Genomic DNA, 23905 nt, shown 5'->3' with positions numbered 1-23905 from the left:
GCAAAACATCAAACCAGCTTCTGAAGCAGCACACACTTTGTTCTGATGAATGCACCCTGCTGCTCTGTGGTGAGGATCAGGACAGCACTGACTACCCTGGCTTTCACTGAGGACTAAAGGGCAAACCCCACCCTCACCTCTCTTCAGGTAGGGGCTTGGTGGCCATATTTTGACAGCGAGCGTTTTATATTAAAAAATGAACCAAAAAAAGGTGCTTCTCCCTCACTCTTGCCGGGAATTGCTCTATACGAGTCAAAAATGGCTTAAGTTCCATGCAAAAGAAAAATCTAATTTTTGCCAGTTTGCACAGTGTGAGACATAAGGAAACTATTTACAAAAGAATTCAAAGTGAAACTTTGCTCTACTAAGAGCAAGTTTTAACAGAAAGGTCAGCACTAAAGCTTTCTAAAATTCTACCAACGAATTTTCCATAGGGAATTGGGAAGTTTCAGAGACTCCCACTTAGTTGACCTGAGTCCTGTTGCCATGAGAACTTGATGAAACGTTGAGCAAGAAATCCATCTGAAGATACCACAGAACACAACACGCTTTGTACAGGGCTTTGGCTCACTCTGATTTAACATATTCTGCCTCAAACTGCTCTCATTTGAAGCGACAGAGCAAGAAACATTCAGCACAATTTAAATATCTATTTAAATATCATGACCTATCAGGAAAACCACTGTTTCAAACAATATACACAGAAGTATCTAAAAATAAGTAAATTCTGAAGTTCAAACTGTTTTTTTGACTCAACGCATCAAAACCAAAAAGTGCCAAAAAGAGGTATTTTCCTCAGCCATACAAGCTGGAAATTGAATATAGCTTAAAAATAAAATCCCGTTCTTGTTAAAAGAACAAACCACTGCAAATCTCTCTCTCAGTGAAGTCTGGCTTTGCAATTCCAGCTCAGCACAGTAAGTTGTACAACCAGCACCACTCTCCTCCCAAAGGGACCAGCAAACTGCCTCGCAGCAGCTCTGACTGGAAACTTAGGCCTGGACTCCCGGTGGACATTTGGACATGATTAACTAATGTAATCTAGGAAACACCTGCAGAAATCATCTCTAGAGTAGTGGCAGAAAAGTTTCTGTGGTATATAAGAGCACATGGAAAATTACTTCAACAAATGAAAGTTTTAAGACATTTAAAGAAAACTCAGCACTGCAGAGAACGAAGCACAACATGAAAAATTATCGTTAATGCATCAATTACATCAACTACTTGCATTCATAGGAAGTTTTAGTATTTTTTAAATGGCATTAACCTTACTTTGCTCTAAATCTGATGAGTTTTAAGTTTAGTAGCAGTAACAATAGATACACAAGCATTTGACTTGTATTCTCCAATCCATTGGATTCCAAGTTAGCAACTGCTTTTGCAAGCCTACTCACCCCTGCCAGACATTTTTCCAGTGTATCCAAGATAATCAGCTGAGATAGATATAAATTCTTTTCAGCAGTTTCTCCAAATATTCTCTAGAAGTAGAAAGGATATGGATTCATCTGAGACACAGATATTTGACTTGTAATGCACGAAAGTGAAGCAGCAAAGTGGCACAGTAAATTATGGCTCCATTACTGCTCTGGTTTGGAGTTTAGACATAAAGCCAGCAAAAATCAGATTAAAATAGGAATTAAAACCTTATCACTAAAGAAATATCTTTGTCCAGTCTGCAATGCCAAACATCACAAGGGACAAACAGCCCCTGCAAAGTAAGACTGGAGATGCCCCGCAGCCCCTCACCTCCATCAAGCCCATCAGCTGCTCAAAACGCAGGTTCCACCTTTTCAGAACCTATTTTGGTATCAATTACTGCTGACTCTTTTCCAATTACGTATTTCACTGCCAATGGCTTAATAGAATGGATGTTGCAACAAATCCCTATCAACAAGCTTATTACTGTTCCAAAATTTAGCCCAGACCACAGGAAGAAACACAGGAGAGCCTCCCAAAAGATGCCCCACTGCAGACACAGGAGGAAGGCAGGATTCCCTCGGGTGTTTCAGCCAGCACACAGGTCTGTGCCAGCAACAGGCACTGGCTCCAGCAATATTAAGACAGCAAAATAAAGCAGGAAAGATTCAGCCAAAAAGACATTGGTACAAGTGCCCACAGACAGAGCACCTGTTGGAGTCACCCAGAGAAGTTTATTTTACCCCATGGGAAGGGTGGCTCACCTAAGCCCAGGTTTCAGCTGAGACTCTTTCTGAAACCAAGACCATTATAACCGACAGTCTCTTGGACTGGTTTGTTTCAGCTACAGAAATCCTTCTGAATTATTGGTGATTCCCACAGAAGCTCAGACCATCACACATGACAAACATTCAGACTTGCTCCTAAGGGCAAAAGCTGACTTTTTAATTGACACTTTTAGCTAGGTCTTTCCTCTCAAAATCTGTGTATCACATACATTCTTTCGACTGTACAGTTTTCTCATTTATCACCCAATCATCTTGCACATCAACATGTTCCCTCATGCCTGTAGAGTTTAATTAAAATAAATTCTCTCCCCAAAGGGATTACAGGTAGCTTTAAGCAGCCTAAAATCCCTAGCAGCAGGGCAACCTATTTTCTCATTTTATCAGTCCTTTGCAGTTACAGCAGATGCACATCCCTGTACAACTGACAGCTGAGGGCTCACTCCAAAGAATCTCTCTAAAACCATAAAAAGTACTGCCAGAGCCTGGCCACTTCTGTTAACTATTTGGGGAGACTCCAAATGATCCCAAATTCCATGGATTCAAAACTCAATGAACTAAACTTTTCTCATGGCAAAAGTTCTGACTAAAATTCATCTGGTTGTTAAAAAATACATATACTTTATATACACACACAGTAAAACACCCAAACAGCCTGGAAAATTCAAATAGCCCAAGTTTTAAATCCTTTCCCTGCCCCAAAATCCCAATGCCTTTCTGTGGAACATGGCTCTGACAGATGCTGCTGGTGAACTTCAGAACAGAAAATAATTAAGTGTAAAAGGCAAGCAACAATTTGACTAAATTTCAAGTAATTCTCTGCCAAATTACTATTTGAAAAAAATCACCAAACAATGCAAAATGAGAAAACTTACCATGTTATTAACATTTTTTAAGATATTGGTGAGACCACTGATGACCAGGGAAAACTTGTACTTGGAAATGTTGATGAGACATTCCTTGTTGTGCTCCGTGCTGACTTTGGTGTGGGTATTCTGCTGGCAAGCCTTTATTGGAAGCTACAAGAGAGAACTGTTATAAGCTTTTTACATATTGAAATTTACAGCTTTAAAGATGTGTTAAAAACTTGTGACACACCAGAAACCACCTTGAAAAACATTCTATAAGAGACAACGGCAAACGCATTACTTTGTCTTCTCTACATTAATCTTCCCATTAGCTATCTATAAAACCAAGTGCTTAAGTTCACCTGTTCCTTTTTCTGAACTGAAACTAAACCTCTATTTTGTGATAAATTTTCTACAACCTGAATGTCAAAGCAATCAAAAGGAGTAGAAAAATGTAAGATAGAATTCTAAGAAAATATCCTTTATTTTAAAAATGGGCTCATTAACGACCAAAAATCATCCAAGGCTAACATCTGCAAGAAAAAAATGCATCTTGGGACCTGAAGGGAGGCAAAACCCCAGAGCAGGTGAGCAGTAACAGTTGTTCCACGCATGTCCCCTGCTCTGTCACAGGAGAGGACTGGCCAAGGAGGAACCAGCAGTGGACCTGTGGCCTCCAGGGATGTGGGTAACTTTGAGGTCCCCCCACAAACACCTTCAGTGATGAATCTCAGCCTCAAACACACTTGAAGCACCAGTGAGCCCCATGTTACCTGTCCCTGCCTAACATTCAGTGGTAAAAACCAGACCTGAAATCCATCCTTTCCCAGAAAGAGAAGATTGAGAGCAACTGCACAGCCCCGAGATGTTCCTGCTGCTGTGGGAACACTGGGCACTTTGTTTCCTGCTGTACCCAAATTCTTCAGGGGTCACAAACGAGTCACTTCCCAGGCACACACCCACTCCCCCTGCCCGCTCCGAACCACCGCTTCTGGGACACCGCTCTTCAGAAGCAATTGTTTTACCCAGGATTTATATTTCTTAAAAGCAAACAAATACAGGAATTTATGCCACTTGTAAAGTGTGACCTTGGAATTCCCTATCCATAAAAACTTGAATCGCTACTACAAGTTTTAACCAATTTTGACCAGAATTGTGGATAAAGGTGTATTCTGACAGACAGCAACAGCTCAATGGAAATGCCGTGGTGTAATGTCTGTGCATTAGAAAAGATTATCTCAGAGAGAGAGAATTTAAGAAAGGGTAAAAGAAGGATTCCAAGGAATTACAATCAGCTTTACAGCTGCAAAGTGCTTTAGGAGGCACCTCCCAGGCTGGGTGCTCTGGGAGGGCACCCTCCCCACTGCCCCCTGTGCAGCCACCTGACACCACTGTCTGCTGGGAAAAGTCCAAAGGAATGGTATTGAAGAACTCCAGCTTGGGCCTTGGAACACTTTTGTCCAACAGTTCTGAATGCAGTGTGCCTAACCCAGCCTGTCCCCTGGGAGGGAAAGGGCCTCTGACACACTGTCCTGCTCTGATGCCATGGGGTGACTCCCTCTCCATGTAAGCCGTGCTCTGGTGTGGGTTCAAGCTCAATTCTTTTGATACCATGGACCAGGATCCCTATGGACACTGGCTGGGTCTTTCCTAAGAGAATGGCTGACTCTTAATGGAGAAAAAAGCTGGTCCTAGCACTCAGGATCAGACCAAAGACCCCAGAGCAGCAGCAGGTCCCTGAGGCTCCGGGAGCTGCAGCACCGAGCGCTGCTCCCAGGATGGCCCTTCCAGGACGAGGGCTGAGACTCCACCTGCAAAGCCACCCACAGCAACAAGTTCCATGGGGCAGTCCAGGTAATTTCCACTCGAATTTGTGGCAGTTTGGACTGCAGTGCCTTATAACAGCGCGAGGTGCTCTAATGTGCTCGTTTTACCCCTGGAAAAGCAGAATAAACAGCATTTATGACTCAAGCTCTGTTTTCACTGTCAGATGTTATTTTTACAGTACATTTTTGGAAGTCATTGGTGGATGATAGATACCTTTAATTTAAAATTTCACTATTGCCAGTACATTTTATTTGAATTTTCAAGTCTCTGTGCTGACAGCAGCAGCAAAGCTCGATACCACCGAGTGCTAAAACACTTGAGAAGAGCCTCTCAAAGAAACTGTGTCATAGATCTAGTTCTGTGTGCTCCCATGCCAGAGAAACATCACATTACACACTTCTGGAGCTTCCTGCCACAACAGCCACTACAACAAGGTCACCTAGAAGTAAAACTGCTTTTTATACTATCATTTAAAATAAGAAACTATACAAAAAGGAAATATTAGCACTGTTATTTTGGGGTTTTTTAATTCTCAGCTCTTTTCTTTGTGCACTCTGACATGCTGGAACATTTTATTTCCCCTCACAGAATGTAGTGCCAGTGCTGAGTGACTAAAGAGAATCTACTTTACTTCTCTACGAATATCCATTAATCCAAACATTGGGGGGGGGAAAAAAGCTGAAATTTTACTTTCATTTACTTTGATTTTATTTTAGAAAAAAGAAATACTGACAAACGGTTTCCTGTAGAGCTATTTGAATTAGAAACAGAAATTAGAGCACAAAGCTTAAATATAACTGGCTTCAAACTCTGAACACATGCCCTGCTCTGAGCTCACCCCAGTGCAGCAAAGGGACAGTCACTGCCCCAGCTCAGCTCCTGTCACCACTGACACAGGAAGCACCAGCCAGGGAGGCTGGAACTGCACTGGGCATGCACAGCCTACACCCAGGTGGGCTCCACATGCCCTCCCCCGCCCTAATGCAGCCTGATGGCTCCTTAAGGGGTCAAAACGCCACAGAGGACAGGGAACAATGCCACTTGGGTCTAAATTTGGCCTTATTTCATGCAGTGGACAAAGACAAAATAGGTAGATGAAATCTGGAACCTTTACAGCTATCAAACTGTAAATCTTCAAGATGAAGAAAGAAAAAAGATTTACTGTGTTTGGAGGTTTTTTTAACTTTTATCCAAAAACGTTCAGTTTAAAGAATCCTGCCTTGGTCATAGATACTAATTATTTAGAAAAATGCGTGTTTTTCATGGCAGTGAAGTGATCAGCACCTGTTCCAGGTATTCTCTAGTCTGATGCAAGAAGGTCCAATCTTTTGTTAAATGAACATGGACATTGGTTTGGAGCTACCACCACTGACAGGCCTGAGTGTGTCTGTAAGTTGTGCACTCAGGCTGTTGAGAAGAGCTACATTGAGCCATGGATTTTATCACTTGTAATTAATGAACACAAATCATCTCTATTTAGTCTGTACTTAACAGTCTGGAGAAACACACAACATCTAGGAAAAAATCCCTAGTGCTGTTCTTAACAGCCCCAAAATCCACCTAAGTTCATCCTTCCAAACAATTTCTTGGAACTTTTCAGCAGACCATAATACACACACGAACTGGTGACAGAAAATCCCCACAGCACCACCCCTCCTCAGCATCAGCACTATCAGAACCAGACAAATCCCTCAAAATCAACAGGCATCTTCCTCCCCTCTATGAACACACACCTGCTAAAGAGGCACTATCCCCAAAAAGAACCTCACTGCTCAGCCTTCCCAAGAACACACAACTCTCCAAAGTTTTAAACAGGTCGCTCTAAAAACCAAGCATTTTCAGAAGGTGAACTAGAAGTTGGTGCTGTGACCAACTGTGCATTTATCCATCCTGCCAACACAAACACTGCGTTAGGTGAGGAAGGGCCATGGATCGCCTGGACACTTCCAGCAGCTCCCTCCTGCAGCCAGGTAACACCTGGGGCACTGGGCCATTCCCTGCCCTGTCCCTGGGCACCAGCCCTGTGCAGAGCAGCACCTCAGCTGCCCATCCACTGCACACACTCTGAGAACCAGCCCATCACAGCCACTGCAGGTTTCTGCTACGGGAAAGATGAAAACAGCACACCTTGAGCTGCAGGGCAGGGCTCCAGCCTGGCTCAGCCCTCAGCTCCTGGGGGAATCCGCCCCACACACAGCCGCTGTGGAAAGGAGCTGCACCTTCTGCCCAGCCCAGCCTCACCTCCCGGCACAGGTACATCCCCGGGGGGCACAGCCAGCACAACACAGGAAACGCCCCACAATACATTCCGTTACTACAAGTGATTTCCTAACAAGCCACGAGGAAAACAAGAGCTGGTACCTGCAGCCACTGCTTTTGCAGGTCTCTGATTCTGCACAAATTTCAAACATTGTGGAGAAAAATCAACAGGAGGAGGGAATATTTGCTTTAACTTAATGCCTTTTAACCAAAGTGAGAATGGAACATTACTACTGACTTTCAGTTTTTACACACTTTCTTAACTGAAAGCCATCATACCTCATGAACTGCAAATGGGGAGCCTAAACTAAAATCCACATAATAAAAGGCTTCTTTCTTTAAAGCATATCGGAACTACAGGATCACTGCTGTTGGAAGAGACCTCTGATATCATTGAGTGCAACCTGTGATCCCCACCTTTTCACCAGCACAGAGCACTGAGTGCCATGTCCAGTCATTCCTTGACTACTTCCAGGGATGGGCACTCAACCACAATAACCACTTACATGGCCACAAGTTTACAAAGGATTAATACTTTTTATTACATCTGACAGTTTTAAACCAGTCTAGATGTAAATGGTTTGGGCAGTCAGACTCCTCCAACTATGCTCACAACTATTCCAGCACTGTGCCGGCCTTCCTGTGATTTCACATTGTAACACACTTAAAGCACTATGAAAACACAACCCATAGAATTGGAAATGAACATTTCCAGGGGAAAAACAGAGAAAATTTTATTTTCCAAAGCTCTATGTCTGAAATCACAGGGAATTCCACTAATTTCCAGGCTCTTTGTGCTACTGCAGTCTAATTTTATCCTGCTCACCCCAAGTTTTGAAAAATACAATAACTAGTACTACATGCAGGCTCGGCTGAGAGCTCTCCCTGTGCTCTATGTCAGCATGGTTTGGTCTCACAGGTACCAGCAACAGCTTCTTCTGCAGCAGCTGAAGCCTGGGGGCAGCCCCAGGACAGCCCTGCAGCAGGTGAGGGCTCACTGGAGCACAGGGCAGGACTGGCAGGAGCTCCAGGGATCTATTCCATGAGCCAGGCACTGGTTAATTCACTAAACTCTGCTTGCCAGTCACTCCAGGCCCACAGAATTGTACACACAAAAGCAGATTTTGGTTAAAGCAGCATTTATAACAATAAACAAGAGCAGACCAGAGCAGACTGGTTTGTCCTGATTTCCCTTGTTCTCAATACAGATTAACATCCTCTCAGCTTGCTGTTTCATCTTTCCTAAAATGAATTCAAGCACTCAGCAAATGAATGAAAAGCCTGTCTACATCTGTAAATTTGGAGGAAAGATGGTTACACTTTCCTTCTTTGCAAAGGAAGGAAGAAACCCTGGAAAAGTTTGTCTTCCCCTGCATAGAAAAACCAAAACACAACAGACCCAAGCTTTCTCCCCCTCCTCACTCAAACACACTCCTGACATGCCAAGCAGCGGCTCCTGGTGCTGAATCGAGAGGTCCTGCATTCAGGCTGACACAGGATGCAAGCCCTCACACCTGCATGAACACCACTGAAATAATGTGCATATATTCTGTGTATTTTGATAAGACACCATGACTGTGACTGACAATGATGTATTTGATGTGTATTATCGCTATAATGCCAGTATTTCAGCATTTCAAGAATCAGAACAGCTTCCTTCCTATCCACAGAGGATTCTTCCCCTACACCTATCCGTAATCATGCCATAAAAAGTACAGAAAAAGAATTCTGTTCCAAGAAGTTCGTAACTCCTAACAGACGTTGGCAAGCCCAATTCCACAATCTACTTAACAAAGCAGAAGAGAAAGCCCAGGGCCTTTTAACACCAGTACATCAAGAAATATTTACTTGCATTATTGGGAACATAATAAATCCTATGTTTTCTAAGCTTATGGAAAAAATGATCTGTGACTCAAGGGGGAGAATAAGGTAACTATACAAATATGTCTACAACATATTGCAAAAATCTGCCTCAATTTAATGTCAAAAGACAAAGTTTGATATTTTCCTGTTCAAAACAAACTTCATATAAATGTAAAAAGGAACAGTTTGTTTTCCTTGCACCAGGCCACATCTTTCTGAAGCCCAGCAGCACTGAGGAACAGATGCAGCACAGGAACAAGGCTCAGTCTGGAGAAGCAGCTCCACGTTTTTGATGGATTTACACCAAGCAGGGTCTCACAGAGCTGGGCCTCCTGTGACACAAAGGCTGCACTGACAGTGTGGCAAAATGAGACAGACAACACAGGAACTGATCATTGAGCCTCAAGGGAGCTCCCCCACGCCAGGAAAGCACCTTGGGAGTAGGGACGGAGTGTAAGCACTGAGCTTAGCCCCACTGAGAGTCACCCACCTAATCCCAGTAAGCAGTTCCTGCTGGTGGATCAGAGAAATATAAAGTCTAAGGCCAACAAATCCCTCTTCCTTCCATTCAGAAAATCCTTCTCCAAGCTACTAGTCCTGACTTTTGCGAGGAGACGTAAATATCCACCAGTGCAATAGAAAGCAGGGGCTAGAAGCCCCTCCTCACGCCCCAGAGCCGTGCTCGCGGGGCTGGCGATGGGACTGCATACCGACATCGCCCTTGCACCGGGGGGCAGGGGCAGCACCGCCGCTGCGGTGCCTCCAGCCCTCCCAAACCTCGTTCTCGAGGCTTTGCCTCCCTTCTGGAGAGCCAGATGATGTAAAGCAAGGACCAGAATTTCACAGGAATGTCTACAGAAAGCAGAGACACTTCGGGAGAGGCGGGGGAGAAGCAGCGAAGGGGAGCCAGGCCCCTCCTCGCCGCCGCTGCCGGCACAAGGACGGATGCACCGCACCTGGAGCCGCCGGGCCCGGGCAGCGCCGGGACCCCCGTGCGGCGGCAGCGCCGGCCCCGCCCCGGGCCCGCCCGGCACAAAGGGCGCCGGGGCCCGGGGCCTCGGCCCCGGCACGGGCGGGGGGCGGCAGGAGCGGCGCTGCCACGGCCGCCCCCGCCCGGGGAGCGGGGCCGCTTCCCCGCCGCGCGCCCCCGGCCCTCCCCGCGGCCCGGGGAGGGGGACGTGCCGCCGCCCCCGCTACCTGCTCGTCGAAGCGGTTCACCACGGCCTGCACCCACTCCACGGGCTTGTGCGCCGCCATGTCCCGCCGCCGCCGCCCGCCCGGGGAGCGGCGGGTGCGCACGGGCGGGGTCGGTGTCGCGGGCCCTCAGCGCGAGGGGCCCGCCATGACACCTCACCGGAAGCGGGAGCGCGCGCCGCCCCCGCCGCCGCGCCCGCCGCGCCAGGGGCACACCGAGCCTCGCACTGCGCCTGCGCAACGCCCCCGCCCGCGCGCTCCTGGGCCTGCGCGGGGGCGGGGCCTGCGCGGGGGCGGGGCCTGCGCGGGGGCGGGGTCCGGCGGGGCCGGGGTCCGCAAAAGGCATCCCGAGCGCTGGAATGGCACAAACCGCCCTCGGAACCCCCCCCGAGCGCAGTTACCCCGCAGCTGCTGGCGCCCCCGCCCCTGCCCTGGCCGCAGGTGTCGGTGACTGTTCCACCTGCCCGCCCCGCGGAGCCCAGCGTGTCCGCGGCATCTCACAGGACCATCTCCGCTCCCCTTGCCCACAGGACCCTTGGCCGATGCTTTATCCCCCCTGCAGTGGCCACCTCCAACCGCTGTGTTTGACAGATCACCCACAGGTTTGCTGTCTCAGGCCGGAATGCAAAGCTGTATTCTACCTTTCAAATATAAACCCGAGTGTTTCTATAAATTAACTTATTCTGTTAACGTTCCAAGTCTTCACTGCAGAACTCTGACAGTAACTGCAGATCCGAGTGTGGCACCTTCGTCCCCAGCCTGGTCACCAGCCCCGGCCAACTGTTTACTCGGTGACTCAGAAAAGTAGGATACACACAAATAAACATCCACTTCCACTTTCCTTCTTGGGAATGTTAATTTGTTTTTCCTTCTGGGTAAACAGAAGCACAAAATAATGTTCTTTCATGCTACAGTACCGTTGAAATTCTGATTATATAAATAAAGATGCAGCTTGAGGTGAGGGCTCTGGAACAGCGGATTTAAAATTGGCAGAAGAACTGGAGAATCAAACGGAATTTCTGTCCCCCCACTCAGCCAGGGCCTCGATGTGACTCAGAGAGTCTTGCTGTTATCACAGCACACAGGAATTATTACCAGCAATGGCAATATCAAATTTATCCTGAGTTAACTTTCCTTGTAAATTATGAGCAATAAAAATCCTGTAATTTGGATTTACAGGACAAACAATTCCATTGCATTCTAGCATCAAATCCAGGAACTTGGGTGACAGCTAATATTGGAAGAGCAGATGTTATATAAAAAGATGAAAATCAATTGCAAATATCTTATTTAAGAAAAAACCCAATTAACTGGTTGAAGAATAATGAGTCGTTTCTGCCTGCACATGCTGCGGTTCTGCCTGTCAGGAAATGCAGAGAGCATCCCCACGGGCTCCGATGGGAGCCCAGCCCTGGCTCTGGAGTGCCCTGGGTCATGGAGCATCCATTTGCTGTGTGCTGTTGAGTGAAGCCACTGATCCCTCTGCTCCTAGGGCAGTCATGACCAGCACTACCCTGCTTCAGGAAGGTTTCCAAAGCTAACTGTTGTCTGGTGCTCCAGAAAAGCCTCCTCTGTGTTGGTTATACAGTCCTGTACCCAAATCACACCTGCGTGGTCTGTGCAGGGCTTTGTTTCATCACCAGAATCTCCCCAGGGGGAAGCTGGGGCTCTGTTCCCAAGAACTGCAGCTCCAACCGGATTTGCTGTGGGTGTGAGGACACCTGGGGCAGGGCCAGCACCAGGTGAGATCCCAGAGTCAGAGCAAAGGCTTTGTCACAGGGAGTGCAAAGGCAGAGAACACTAAACACGGACACCAAATGCACAGAGATGAACACAAAACACCCCACGGGTTCAGTGCAGCACAGCTCTTACCCAGGACGGTTTATTAACTCACAATTAAACCTAGGGGCTGGGTTTCCCTGCTGGAGGCAGAACTGACCCCGCTGGGCCCTTCTTGTCTCCTTTTCCAACTGTTTATATATTTGACCCCTCGGTGTCTCACAGTAATCAGGCAGGAATAATCTCCACTGAAGGCAATCCAGCCACAATCTTCACAGGGATCTCTACGTTCTGCCAAAAACTAAACAATAATAATTCATGTAGGGGCAGGAAAAGGGCTTCAGCTGACTGATATGGTTGTGAAAAACATGTCCCAAAATGCCAGAAAGAAATCGGGGTGATAAGATTAGATCAGAGAGAAGCATCCTGGGAACTCCTGACTGAGGTAGAAAAGGACAGGCTATTTCTTCCCTTCAAAATGTACTAAACAAAACAAACAGTGCTTCTTCCTGCTTCTGGCAGTGTTTTTCCCAAAGCAAATCTGTTCCCTAAAAGCAAACACGATTTGCTGTAGTATTCCCAGATTTTAGATGCAGGGGTTTGAATGGTGGTGTTGGAAACTCTCACAGTGTTTCCCCAAACTCACAGAAAAATTTCAGCCATTATTTAGACTGGAGACCCATTCTCCCACTGTTGCCCCCAAAACCCCACAATATCTCTACTATTAATTTTTGTGCCAGACCCTGCCTGTGGGTCCATGAACCCCCCACCTGATCCTGCCCTCCCCCAGGCAGACACAGGACAGTCTGTAACAGCCAGCTGGAGGATGAACCATTCCAAGTTCCCCAGCTTCTGGTAACTCTTGAGTTGTGCCACCATTTCTTCAGCAGTCTTGACAGCAGTCTTGACAAACTCCTGCTTGTGGATTTTTAAGGACACTTTAGCAAGAGCTTTTTTATGTTCTTCCTTAAGCTTCTATGTAAACTAAAACAAGGAATTGTAGCCTAAGGCATCCACAGAGTGTTGTCAGGTTTTGGTGTGAATGCCAATGACTTTTCGTCACTAAAAATTTCCCATCGTGGTTGTCAAAGTGGCACTAGTGGCAGGAGTCACATGGCACAGGGAAATCCCTGCCATGTCTCTATTCCCTCTCAGCAGAACTTTAGAGCCTGAACAGCCAAGGCATAAAGTGTGAGCTGGAAATCTATCTGTGTGGGAGGAGTCCCCCTCGTGAAATTTCCAGCCATGGATGTTTTTAATCCAGCCAAAAATGGCCCTTGAATCACTGCCTTGGAGGTATTCTGGCACTTCTGCTTTTTGCCTGAGTTAGAGGACGAGGAAGCAGATGAGAAGGTTGAGGCACACGGTGAAAACAACCTGGCCAGGTCTGCAGGAAAACCTCAGGGAATTCTCAGCTCACACTTTGTCCTTGCTGGGGAGTGAAGGTGCTGATCCTATGTCATAGATACCATCAGCTAACAACACCTTCAATAAAGTCCCCTTCAAAGGTAGAAGCCCTGTGGCATTTCCTTCCTTTCTGATGCATTTTACCATTTCAGATTCAGTTAATTTCTGAACATCACCCACACTGTACCCAGGAGATCTGGGCCTTTCTGGAATTACACCTGAACTGGCTCTTGGAGGTGACACTTCTCTTGGCTTCTTGACAGACAATATGGATTTTTTTTTTTTTTTTTTGCCCGCTCACATCTTTGTCTTCTGCTTTCCTCTACTTTGTGTTTTCAACTCAAATAGTTTATTTATAAACCTTTTCTTCTTCTGACTCTATTTCCTCCTTTGACTTTTTTCTCTCCATTCTTCCCATCCCAGTCTCGCATTTTCACCAGCATTTGTCAAACACTCCAGCAGAGGCTCAAATACGCTGAGTGACACTTTTCAGTTTCTATTTATCAGCTTTGGTCCAGAAACCTCCCATCCCTTCTGGAAGCATTCCTCTGTAAGGCACAGGTTTGATCCCAATTCCTGATGGATGGGGTGTCATTGTGAGGGAACTGTGCCAAATCTGCCATCAGGGTCAAAAATATTTCCACCCTGTTCTTAAAAGAAGCCAAGCAAACAAACCTAAGTAAAGGAGGAAGGCAGGGAGAAAGGAAGGGATCTCCCCGGTTTTAGTAAGAGGTGACTTAAACTCCTCAGCCACAAACCCTTAAAGGCGGGGTTTAACCCGGAGCGGGCAGGCTCCCAAGGAGAGCCCGGGGCCTCCCTGGCAGAGCTGCAGCTCCTCCCCTGCTCAGACACTTCGGTGTCTCCCCACTCTCCGCGGGCTCCGAGGACGCCGCTCCGATGCATTTGTCCATCAGAGGGCATTAGAGGCCGCTAAACCTCTCCGCTTCGGGCTGGCCACGAAGAACAGCCCGATTGTTCATCAGCGAGCGCTGGGTTCGTGTTCGCTCCGGGACTGTGTTTTACTGACTTACCCGGCACGTGCGGATACATTGCAAAACGTGAAGAAACCTTTTCTGTAGGGTAAACCACGGATTTTCCTTTGTGTGCTCTGCTTCCCAGTTCCTCCCGGACTGCAACAGGATCTATTAAACAAGAACAGAGACAGCAAATGATCTGACTAGATGAATGGTAATCACAGAATGATGGATTATGCTCCAGAGAAATTAGAGATTCTGTACAAAATACTCACATTGGAACTTGTAACCCAAAAAGCCCAGTCATCAAAGGATCATTCAAATTGTAGCACGATGTTTCACACAACTCTAAACGCAAATATTTCTGTTCCAGTAGAAATCTCATTTGGATGCAAAACACCGGGAGTTTAATCCCTGATACTTGATCTGATAAAAGAAATAGTCTATTATCAAGGCCTCGTAAGAGTTCAGATATTCTAATTGCACTTAATGGAGCAGAGTATTTTCTGAAATGGAGGCTGATGCATGCACGGGAAAGGGACACAGCCCTGTTAGTGTCTGCCCGTTTGCCTTGGAGCTATAAACAAGCTCTTTGTCGAGTCCCAGTTGAAGTTTGTTTGATCACAATCACTCCCAGTGTATGTGTTCATGTTCTAAAGACTTCAGCAGAATGAGATCATTTTGTGTATCTACTTTTCCCTTCCCCAGTGAGTAATGCCATCCCCATATACGGCAGTCATTGCAGAGGTTAAGTTACTTAAATATTATAAAGCAGTATTTTAATTGTTCTGGATGACTAATCAGCTCAGCCTAGATTAGAACATTGCCCCAAAGGATAATTCGATTTTATCACTTCCCCTCCCTGACTTTGTTTCCTTTCTTGTTTATCACACAACAGGGTCAGCAAGAGGAGCTTTCAGCTTGTTCCCAGTCCCCACCTCCTCTGCATCCTGCAGTGTTTCCACTGCAAGCAATGCAGGATTATCCATAAAATCACATTAAACTTGCCTGTGCAATTCCCATTCAGTTCAGTGACATTATTTCTCAGTTAGACCAGCTGATTTTAGATTATAATCACATAGTCTGGGAGCCAGGATTTGGATTCAGTACCATCAGCACATCCTTCAAGAATAGCCTTTGTTGCAGCACCCTGGGTCTGAGCCCTGCTGCACCACAGCACTCCTCCTGCCAGTTCAGCACTGACCAAAGGGCTGGGGGCAGAAATGGGATTTACTGTCATAGGTGGAGTCAGTGGTTGGCAAAGACCTGCAGCATTCACACATGGGACACTGGGCTTTATTTTAACTTAAACATGGATGCAGTGCACTGGGGAGAAAAGCCACTGGAGCAGCCCAGCCATCAGAGATTGCCTTTCCTTCCTCCTCTGTCTTCTTAAGAACTGGGGTGTAGGGGAGGGACTGAGGAGGGAAAGGAATTGTCTGATGGAAAGGTAAGTCTTTAACAACTGGGAGAATGTCAAGATCAGAGCTGAGTTTTCTGCTTCTTAAACAACCTCTGTGTAAGCCTGGTGTCAGCCTGTATGAATTTATGAATATAAAGAGTCTTTGTTGCTGAAGAGTTTTCCCCAACTGCTGCTCAGTTTCCTCCCCATGACTCATGCCATTAGCTGATGCTGCCCTATTTAATTGCAACTGCTGCTTAAGCCCACACAAGCTTTTCTAAAATAAAACTTTGAAAAAGCTTACTTGCAGTAGATATCCAGCAGTTTGGATGGATGGTACATGGCAATATCCTTTGGATAAAACATGTGCTGCTTTGCTGGGCTTCCAAATAATGCTGAGCAGCACAGAGGCCTCGGTCATGGTGCCTTTGAGCTGCTGTTAAATGGAGCCAGAAACTGGGGATGAAGCTTACCCTGGAGCTGTGCCCCTCTTGTGAACACCAGGGTTACATTTGCACTTTCCTGGTGAGCCCCCAGCTGGCATCCAAACACAGATCCAGTCTTTGTATTTATTTTTTAAATTCTCTGGCCACATGGGCAATGACAAGGTTGGAGAACCAAACTGCTGGCCATTAATAGCTCTCCTTGCCATAAACCTGAACCTGACCCTTTAAGGTCTCATTAACCTGCTTTGCATTTTTGGACTCGTTTTTCATCGTGGGTGTAATTTTGCAGTGCTGCAGATCCATGGATTTCCCAAATATCATCATGTGACTTAAAAGCAGCAGCAAAACAAAGGACACCACCTCTGCCTTACTTGCAGTCATAACAGGGATTAAGAAACAGCAAGAAAACATTCCAGAGCTGCAGAGGGAAGGGAAAAATGCCAAGCTCTCTCAGAGTATGCAGTATGACAGGAAAAGCAGGCTCCAACAGAAAGAAGGCAAGAGGGCAACGCTTCCAGGCTCAGTAAGGAAGGAAAGGAAAAGATTACAGCTGTGTAGCTCACAAGCTTCCTCCAGCTTGTGTAATGGAATTGCACTTTAAATATTTTCTTGTGTTAGACTGGTGGGATTCAAGTGGTCAATTCATCTTTTCCTTCCATGTATGGATCTCAATTTAAATTTAAAAAAAGAAAATTTCACCCATTTTTTGCACAGTCACGGCTGAACAGCCTTCAAATGCAGCCCAAAAAAGGGCCTGGATTGAGCCATGTGGGAGCTGGAAGGCTTTGACCCAGGAGCATGGAAGGGACTCCAACTGCAGTGTAAAGATTAGAAGCTGCATGTAGATTGAGTGTGAGTAAGTCTGCCTGAGTTGTGTAACTCGGCCTTTACTACACAACGTGCTGTTTGCACTGCAGGGGCTCGTCAGGGCTCCCACTGCATCCCAGACCCTTTGAATTAGTGCTGCACAGGCACAGATGGAAAAGCAATCCCATCCCTGCAGCCTGAAAAGATGGAACAGCCAGGCAGCACCACAGGGCCGGCCTCAGACTCCCCCAGACCAGGGCCCTTCCTGGAAACTGCCCCTTCCCCAGAGCCTCGGACAGCAGCTGGCCTGTCTCCAGCAGGATGCAGCCTCGCAGCATGGCTGCAGATTGGCTTACATGGCAGGTCTGGCAGGAATGTGCTCTCTATCCCGTCTTTGGTTCCCAGCAGCCTTTTCCCAGTGACCAGAGCATTCCCAAGCCATTCCCAGTATTCAGCTGCCTTGGCACGCCGTGAGTCCCTTTGTTCTGCAGCTGATCCCTGTGTCCGTAGATCTGAGCATGTCCAGCTCATCCCCCATTTATGACATCTGGCAGAAAGGTAAATTATGCTCCCACAAATCCTGCTTTGCTTTAGTGGGGAATCTATTAACCTTATTTGTTACAAACTTTGTGTGCAATCTGTGCCTTCTGGTGAGCTTTAATGAGAGTATAACCAGAAATCTCGTCAGCCTCTTTCAGGAAACATTTATAAACAGAGCAGAGCAGGCCCCAGTGAACCTGTGTCCTACCTGTGTACACACTGCCCACACGCTGCTTGCACACGGGACTCATTAGCTGCCAACTGCTGTATTTTCAGTGCTAGTGGCAACACAGCTTTTACTTTCCACACTACAGAGACTGCTGGGATAATGGAGACCATAATTACATCCAGCCACTCGTTAGGGCTCAAATTACAAAACCGGATTTCTGTGCCAGACCTTCAGGAAGTAAGCCATGGAAGGAATCTCACAAATAACCTGCAATTACGTTAATGCAGAGGGCAGGGCCTTCCCTTAAGAGCTCTCAGACTCACTGGAGTGACCCTGGCTGGCTGACAGAGCCAGACATGCAGTGGAGAGAAAGGTGATGCAGGAAGTGAATTAGACAGGCACAGCCCTGGTGCCTCTGTACCCAGGGCTGTTTAGGAATAGACATAAAGAAACAAAGCCTGTGGTGTGGGGCAGCCAGGCAGTGGGGTCTGTGTTGCTGTGGCTTATTCCTTTACCCTGTGGAATGGGCTGTGCTCACATAAGGCACATGCACATGATCACAGCTCCATTTGCAGTGTGAGTTTAACCGTGTCTCTTCACAGAGCGTTCTCCCAGCCCCGGAAAGCTGCGAGCAGACCAGCACTCACACCTGCACAGGAGTGTGGGGAACAGAGACCTGGGGGCAGCCAGACCTGGAGAGGGCATCACTGAAAGGCACAGCATGGCCAGCTCTGCTTAAAGCCCCCTCCCCGTGTGTCTGTGCACAGGGTGCCACCATGAACCGCTTCACGCCGGCCTCACTCTGCACACACCGGGCAAGCACAGCCCCACATGCCCAGGGTACCACAGAAGGCAAGTTCCTGTGTTCCCCCCTCACTCTTATACCTATTTACAATATTTTTACAACCCAAAAATAGGGGCTAGGAGAAGTTCACTTGTCCAACCTCCACCTTCAAAGGATGCCCATTTCTCTCAGATTCTTCACCTCCTCCATAGCCCTCTGCACATGTTCCCTGTAACAACAGGGCTGAACACAAGCTACCCAAATATTTTCAAGCTCGGTTCCACACCAGCTCAGGCCCACCTCGAGCTGTTTGATCTGTGAGCAAACACTCTTTATCTATAAGCAACCTGCTCTTTCCCAACTCCCTGCAGCAGGAATGCAGCCTCGGCTGTTTCCAGGCAGAAGCTGTCACACACAGCCCTGCAATTCCCCCACATGCTGACTTCTTCTGTCCTGATTATTTTATTGATCTTCTCTACAGAATGTAGGAAGTCTATCCCATTTGTTTTTCCTATTAAACTCAACCTGCTTTTCTATAAATTGAATTTATGGATGATTTATTGACATTTACACTGACACCCTTCATGCCGTTGATTTTCCCTCTGGACAATCATGATGGTCCAATGCCAAAATACAGATTAAAAAAAGAAGAAAAAACAACCAAAAATATTCTTTCCATTGTGAACATGTTCAGCAGTTTAATACTGCCTGCACCCCAGGTTAACAGCAACCACTGTAAAGTTCTGCCTTGGGTCATATATTAAAAAAAAAAAAAAAGGTAAACATTTCATATTAACACAAAAGCATTTGGGTTTGGAACAATTCAGAACACTCTCTGCTGTCTTGTGATCTGTACACTCAGAGCTGGCCAGGACACAGCCCTTTTTCCGACTTGTTGTGTGACTGCTTTGCATTCCTCTGGTCTTACACCAGCTTCCCAATCCCAGCTGGGTTTGGCCAATGCCTGATGGCACCAGGAGAATCGAGCAGTCGGCTCCTCAGCACTTGCAGAGGCAGCATTTTTGCTTTGAAAGGCACAACTTGTTACCCACTGAGACATTCAGCTCTTCTGGCTCTGCTGTACTGAGCAGGAGCAGGGAATGATATGCATGACAGGAGGGAGGATAAGCAGTCCAAGAAAGGCTATTTTAAATCTGGCAGACAAGGCTTGTTGCAGTTCAAATTCCCCCAGAAGGCAAAAGTTAGGAAGCAGCAAAGTTAGGAAGCAGCAAAGTTAGGAAGACAGCCTTAGTGCTTCTGATTCTACCTCCCGTGCCTTGGCCACGAGGCCACGTGGTCCCACTGGCTTTACTGGACCAGGCAAAACATTTTTAACCCTGGTTAAAGTCACAGACTTGGGGCTTTGCAGCACTGGAAATATGCAGATATAATTAGATACAATTACATTAGAGAGAACAGCAGATCCTGTGCCTGCCGGCGTTGAGCTGCTCCTCCCTGGCCCGGACACCCCTCTGCCAGCTGAGCTCACAGCAAACAGCCTGGAGAGGAACACACAAACCCAGCATGTTCCAGACAGGATGCTTTAAGGAAGAAGTGAAATAGCTGTGTAGTAGAGGCAGGGATATTGGAGGTTGTGCTGGCACACGTGAGGGTGGGAGTACATGAGCCCAGGCTAGGCTGACCTGCTTCCTCTGTAACACAGGGAACCTTCTCCCCTGCCCTTGTTTAGGACAGCTCAGAACTCTCAGTGTCACTTCAGCCATCTGAGATAAGACCTCTCATACCCTCAGAGGGTAAATTTAGCACAGATATTTCTGAAAGCAGCTCCCTTACAAGGCACTCATGGCTGTCTTACAGAGAAGGGATGGTTTGAATCTAAAAGGAATAACCCCAAACTTCTGTCTCCGTTATTTCAGTGCAGCGACTCATCATGGAAGCACTGAATTCCCCACATACACTGAGCCATCTGCTCTATTTATTATAAAAGATGTGCTCCAAAAATGATAAAATCCCCACGAGACCAAAAGAACGCAGAGAAAAATTCCCATAGTCTGATATTCCATCTGTGCAGCTTTTCCACTGTACACTCTTTTAGCAGACCTTTACAAATTAACCCCTTAAGTACCAGATGTACATCAATTTAGAATCACCTAAAATTTTTCACAAGAATCAACGGTAAATAAGTCACAGAGCAAGAGAGAAAAGGGGAGAGAGAAATGACAGCCCAGAATTCCAGAAATGGAGGCAGCCTTATCTGGTGCCTGTGGGAAAATCACACAGTTGTGCTCCTGGCTGCTCCATGATGACCCTGAGAAAGTGGCCTCATTCCCCTGTTCCTCCTCCCAACTGCTGTTTGCCTTGTCTATTTAGACTGCAAACTCTCCAGGGCCACAGTGGTGCCAATACTGCTCGAAGCCACCAGGCAAAAAACAACACGTATGTGAAATGAAGCAACAGCTGAAACGGTGCCAGGCCCAGCAGCACCTCATGGCAGGAACAACTGCAGCAAGGGGGGCAGCAGACACTCAGGGGCAAAGACTGCTGAGAGTTTTGAAAATGCATTTACAGACCACGAGCTGGCAAAGCCCCATACGCAAGGTCTCGCTCACTCTAACAGCTCCTTGCAGGGCTGGGCTGTTGCTTTATTGGTATGTCGAGCTTTTAACCCTTCAGCTTGGGGGGGCTGTCACTTGGACCTCCTTAGGATCATAGACTCACAGAATGTCCTGAATAGGAAGGGACCCACAAGGATCATTGAAGTCCAACTCCTGGCAGCACTTTCCTGTCTAACTCCCCTGCTGCTCACCATTCACTGCACTGTGAGCCCTTTTCCTCTTCAACCTTCTTTGCCCTCTCCTTCTTTCTTCCATTCTGCTTTCTCCTTTCACCTTCTCTTCTGCCTCCACAAACTGAGGCTGAACTTTCTCCATCCCCAGAAGGTTCTCAAAACAAACAGGAGCTTGTGAATTATTAACAGTGTAGACTAAAAATAGCATAATTTTTAATGGCAAGCACTATTGCACAGATGAGCTACCTTGGACTTAAGTGTGACTGGCCCTAACTGTTCCTAATTTGCCAGGAGTGCTGTACAGAATGACAACTCTGAGGAGGAGGAACATAACTTGTGGGCCTTGAGAAGACAAAGCAAAAGAAATGGGTAGAACTGAATTCACCATGTCAGAATACAGGAATGTGAAATCAGCAGATCCCGGTGCTCCAGCAGCCCAGGGAAAAGCTCCATAGCCTGGATCCCGGAAGGTATTTCCAAGACAGGCAAGGAGGACAAAAGCCCTTTCACTTGTGAAAGCTTACTGCAGTGAGTAAAGACTTGATGAAGAAAGATGGCATCAAGTTTGTGAGCTTCCCAGCTGAGCAGCCCTGTGCAGGCTTGGCAGCTGCATCTGTAAAGGAAGATAATGGAAAACCCATAAATCAGCCTGAGTCACCCGCTGCAGGCCCTGGCAGCGTCTCACAGCCTGGAGTGTGACACCCTGGATCCCACAGCTACACCTCACCCGGGAAGAACTGAACAATCATCTGAAAAATCACCCCACACACGCCACTTGCAAGGAAAATAAACACAGCAAGTCCCGAGGAAAGGAAGTGTAGCTTCTTTATCTCCTCAAGTTTAAGCTGAATTTCAGGAAGATACATTTACTGAGCAGAGAGGATGAGTTGGCAGCTTGCACCCCTCCCACTCTGGCTTCAGACACAAGGACAACGGCCCTTGCAACCCAGCCTGAAAACAGAAGGTGCTACCAGTGTCCCCAGGACAGCCTGTGACACCAAACAATTTCTAACAAGCTTGCAAACCCCTGGGGTTTTCCATATCCCAGTTTGCCTTTGTGTCCATTACACACAAAACGTGGACTGGAAAGTTCAAAGACCAGCATTTGGACCAGCATTTGGACCCCAGTGTTGTAAAGGCTGGAAATCCTCACTGTTTGAAGGTGTGTGAAATTAGATTAAATTATATTCCTCTGTTGTACAAAGACCAGACTAAATGAGCTAATTATCTCCTCTGGCCTCAAATGTACTACGCTAATGAGCAGAAAGCTCACTGAGGAAGAAACTTCAACTGTTGGAGCAGTACTTACAGGAAGAGAGACATAAAGAAATAATAAATTGCAAAATACTTTTCTTCTTAAAAAAAACGTGAGAAAGGCAGCAGTGTGGTAACACCCCTGCAAAGCTGAGTAACCCAAAGCTGCAGTTTGCTGGCTGCAAGAGCCCCCAGGGTCAGCAAACAGAACCCAGCATGTGCTGGCTCTGAGCGAGGCTCAGACCCTCTGGAGAACCCTTACGTGAGTCAGCTCAGCTCTGGGCTGGCCTGACTCAAACATTCATAACCCATGAGCAACTCCAAGCAGCATTTCACAATATTCACTGGCTACAAGTCTGCCTTGTTCCAAGGAGGTGTCCAGGGATTGGCTGCAGAGAGCTGCTCGGGGCTCTTCCCTCTGCTGGCAGTGGGGGATGGACAGGGCAGGAACAGGATTATGCTGTATCAAATAAATGCTACGATGTGCTAGGGGCATTTATACAAACCAGTGCTAATCCGTGCTAGCGTTCACATCACCAAGAAAGTCCCAAACTTCTCCCTGCTCCTTTCTTTGACATTGTGTCACTGCATGGTTTAAAAAATGCTTCACTGGCCTTGCTCACCCTGGGGTAATTCCCGGCTGTTGCTACAGCTGAGTAGCTGATCCCATGGCTATTGCAGTGCGTGTGCCAGTGAGGCCACTGCTTTGGAATGAAATCACAGTTATTATCTGCAGTTAATTATCCTGCTGGGCCCTTCTCTGAAGTCCATAGAGAGAACGAGGAAGAGTGACTTCGTCTAGAAGAGGGGCAGAACTTAGATACGCAAAAGGAGAAAAGAGGATATGGAACAAGAGAGGAGTGCATAGAGATGTTAATACAAAGTCACAGAGAACGAGGCGCTCTCAGGGCCTCTTTCTCCAGCTTGTTTGTGAACAACCTCATCAAAAGCAAAATTTTATTATAAACCAGATCCTGCTGCGTTTAAATGCTGAACTATACACGGTCAGAAAGAAACCCTAAAGAGCAGGAGACTCCTCCAGCCCCTGAACCAGGGAGGCACACGGCGGGAGGACGGGGCTGACGGGGGTCAGGCTGCGAACCGGGCCGGGACAGCGGCACGGCCGGGCAGGGGCAGCGGACGGGGGCAGGAGCGCGAACGGCTGCGGGCGGGCAGGGCCGGGCAGGGCAGAGCAGAGCAGGGCAAGGCAGAGCAGAGCAGAGCAGAGCAGAGCAGAGCAAGTCAGAGCAGAGCAAGTCAGAGCGGAACAGGGCCGGGCAGGGCCGGGCAGGGCAGGGCAGGGCAGAGCAGAGCAGAGCAGAGCCGAGCCGAGCAGGCCGGGCCGGGCTCCCCTGGCAGCGGCCCCGCCCGCCCGGCCCCGCGGAGCATTCCCCGCCCCGCC

At 47.3% G+C, this 23905-nt stretch overlaps 1 protein-coding gene across 4 annotated transcripts in view; it reads right to left on the bottom strand.

The window, feature by feature from the left end:
- Window positions 1–21285, bottom strand: part of NF1 (neurofibromin 1) — an 86848-nt gene extending 65563 nt beyond the window's left edge. For 2 of the 4 annotated variants that reach the window (XM_032130216.1, XM_032130218.1), the window contains exons 1-4: window positions 21268–21285; window positions 14410–14520; window positions 3077–3220; window positions 1395–1478 (exon numbers count right to left, since the gene is read on the bottom strand). In XM_032130216.1, coding sequence (XP_031986107.1) covers window positions 1395–1478; window positions 3077–3220; window positions 14410–14520; window positions 21268–21270 — 342 coding nt within the window. In that variant the 5' untranslated portion in view covers window positions 21271–21285. Of the gene's footprint in view, window positions 1–1394; window positions 1479–3076; window positions 3221–10195; window positions 10348–14409; window positions 14521–21267 lie in introns of those variants that run through there. The other 2 variants (XM_032130217.1, XM_032130219.1) reach the window with 1 other exon arrangement.
- Window positions 21286–23905: the final 2620 nt, after the last annotated feature.

Source organism: Corvus moneduloides, chromosome 20 (genome assembly GCF_009650955.1).
Source record: "Corvus moneduloides isolate bCorMon1 chromosome 20, bCorMon1.pri, whole genome shotgun sequence".
NCBI classification, from domain to species: Eukaryota; Metazoa; Chordata; class Aves; order Passeriformes; family Corvidae; genus Corvus; species Corvus moneduloides.
Note: the sequence above shows the minus strand (reverse complement) of the source record. Positions and strands in the feature narration are given on the sequence as shown.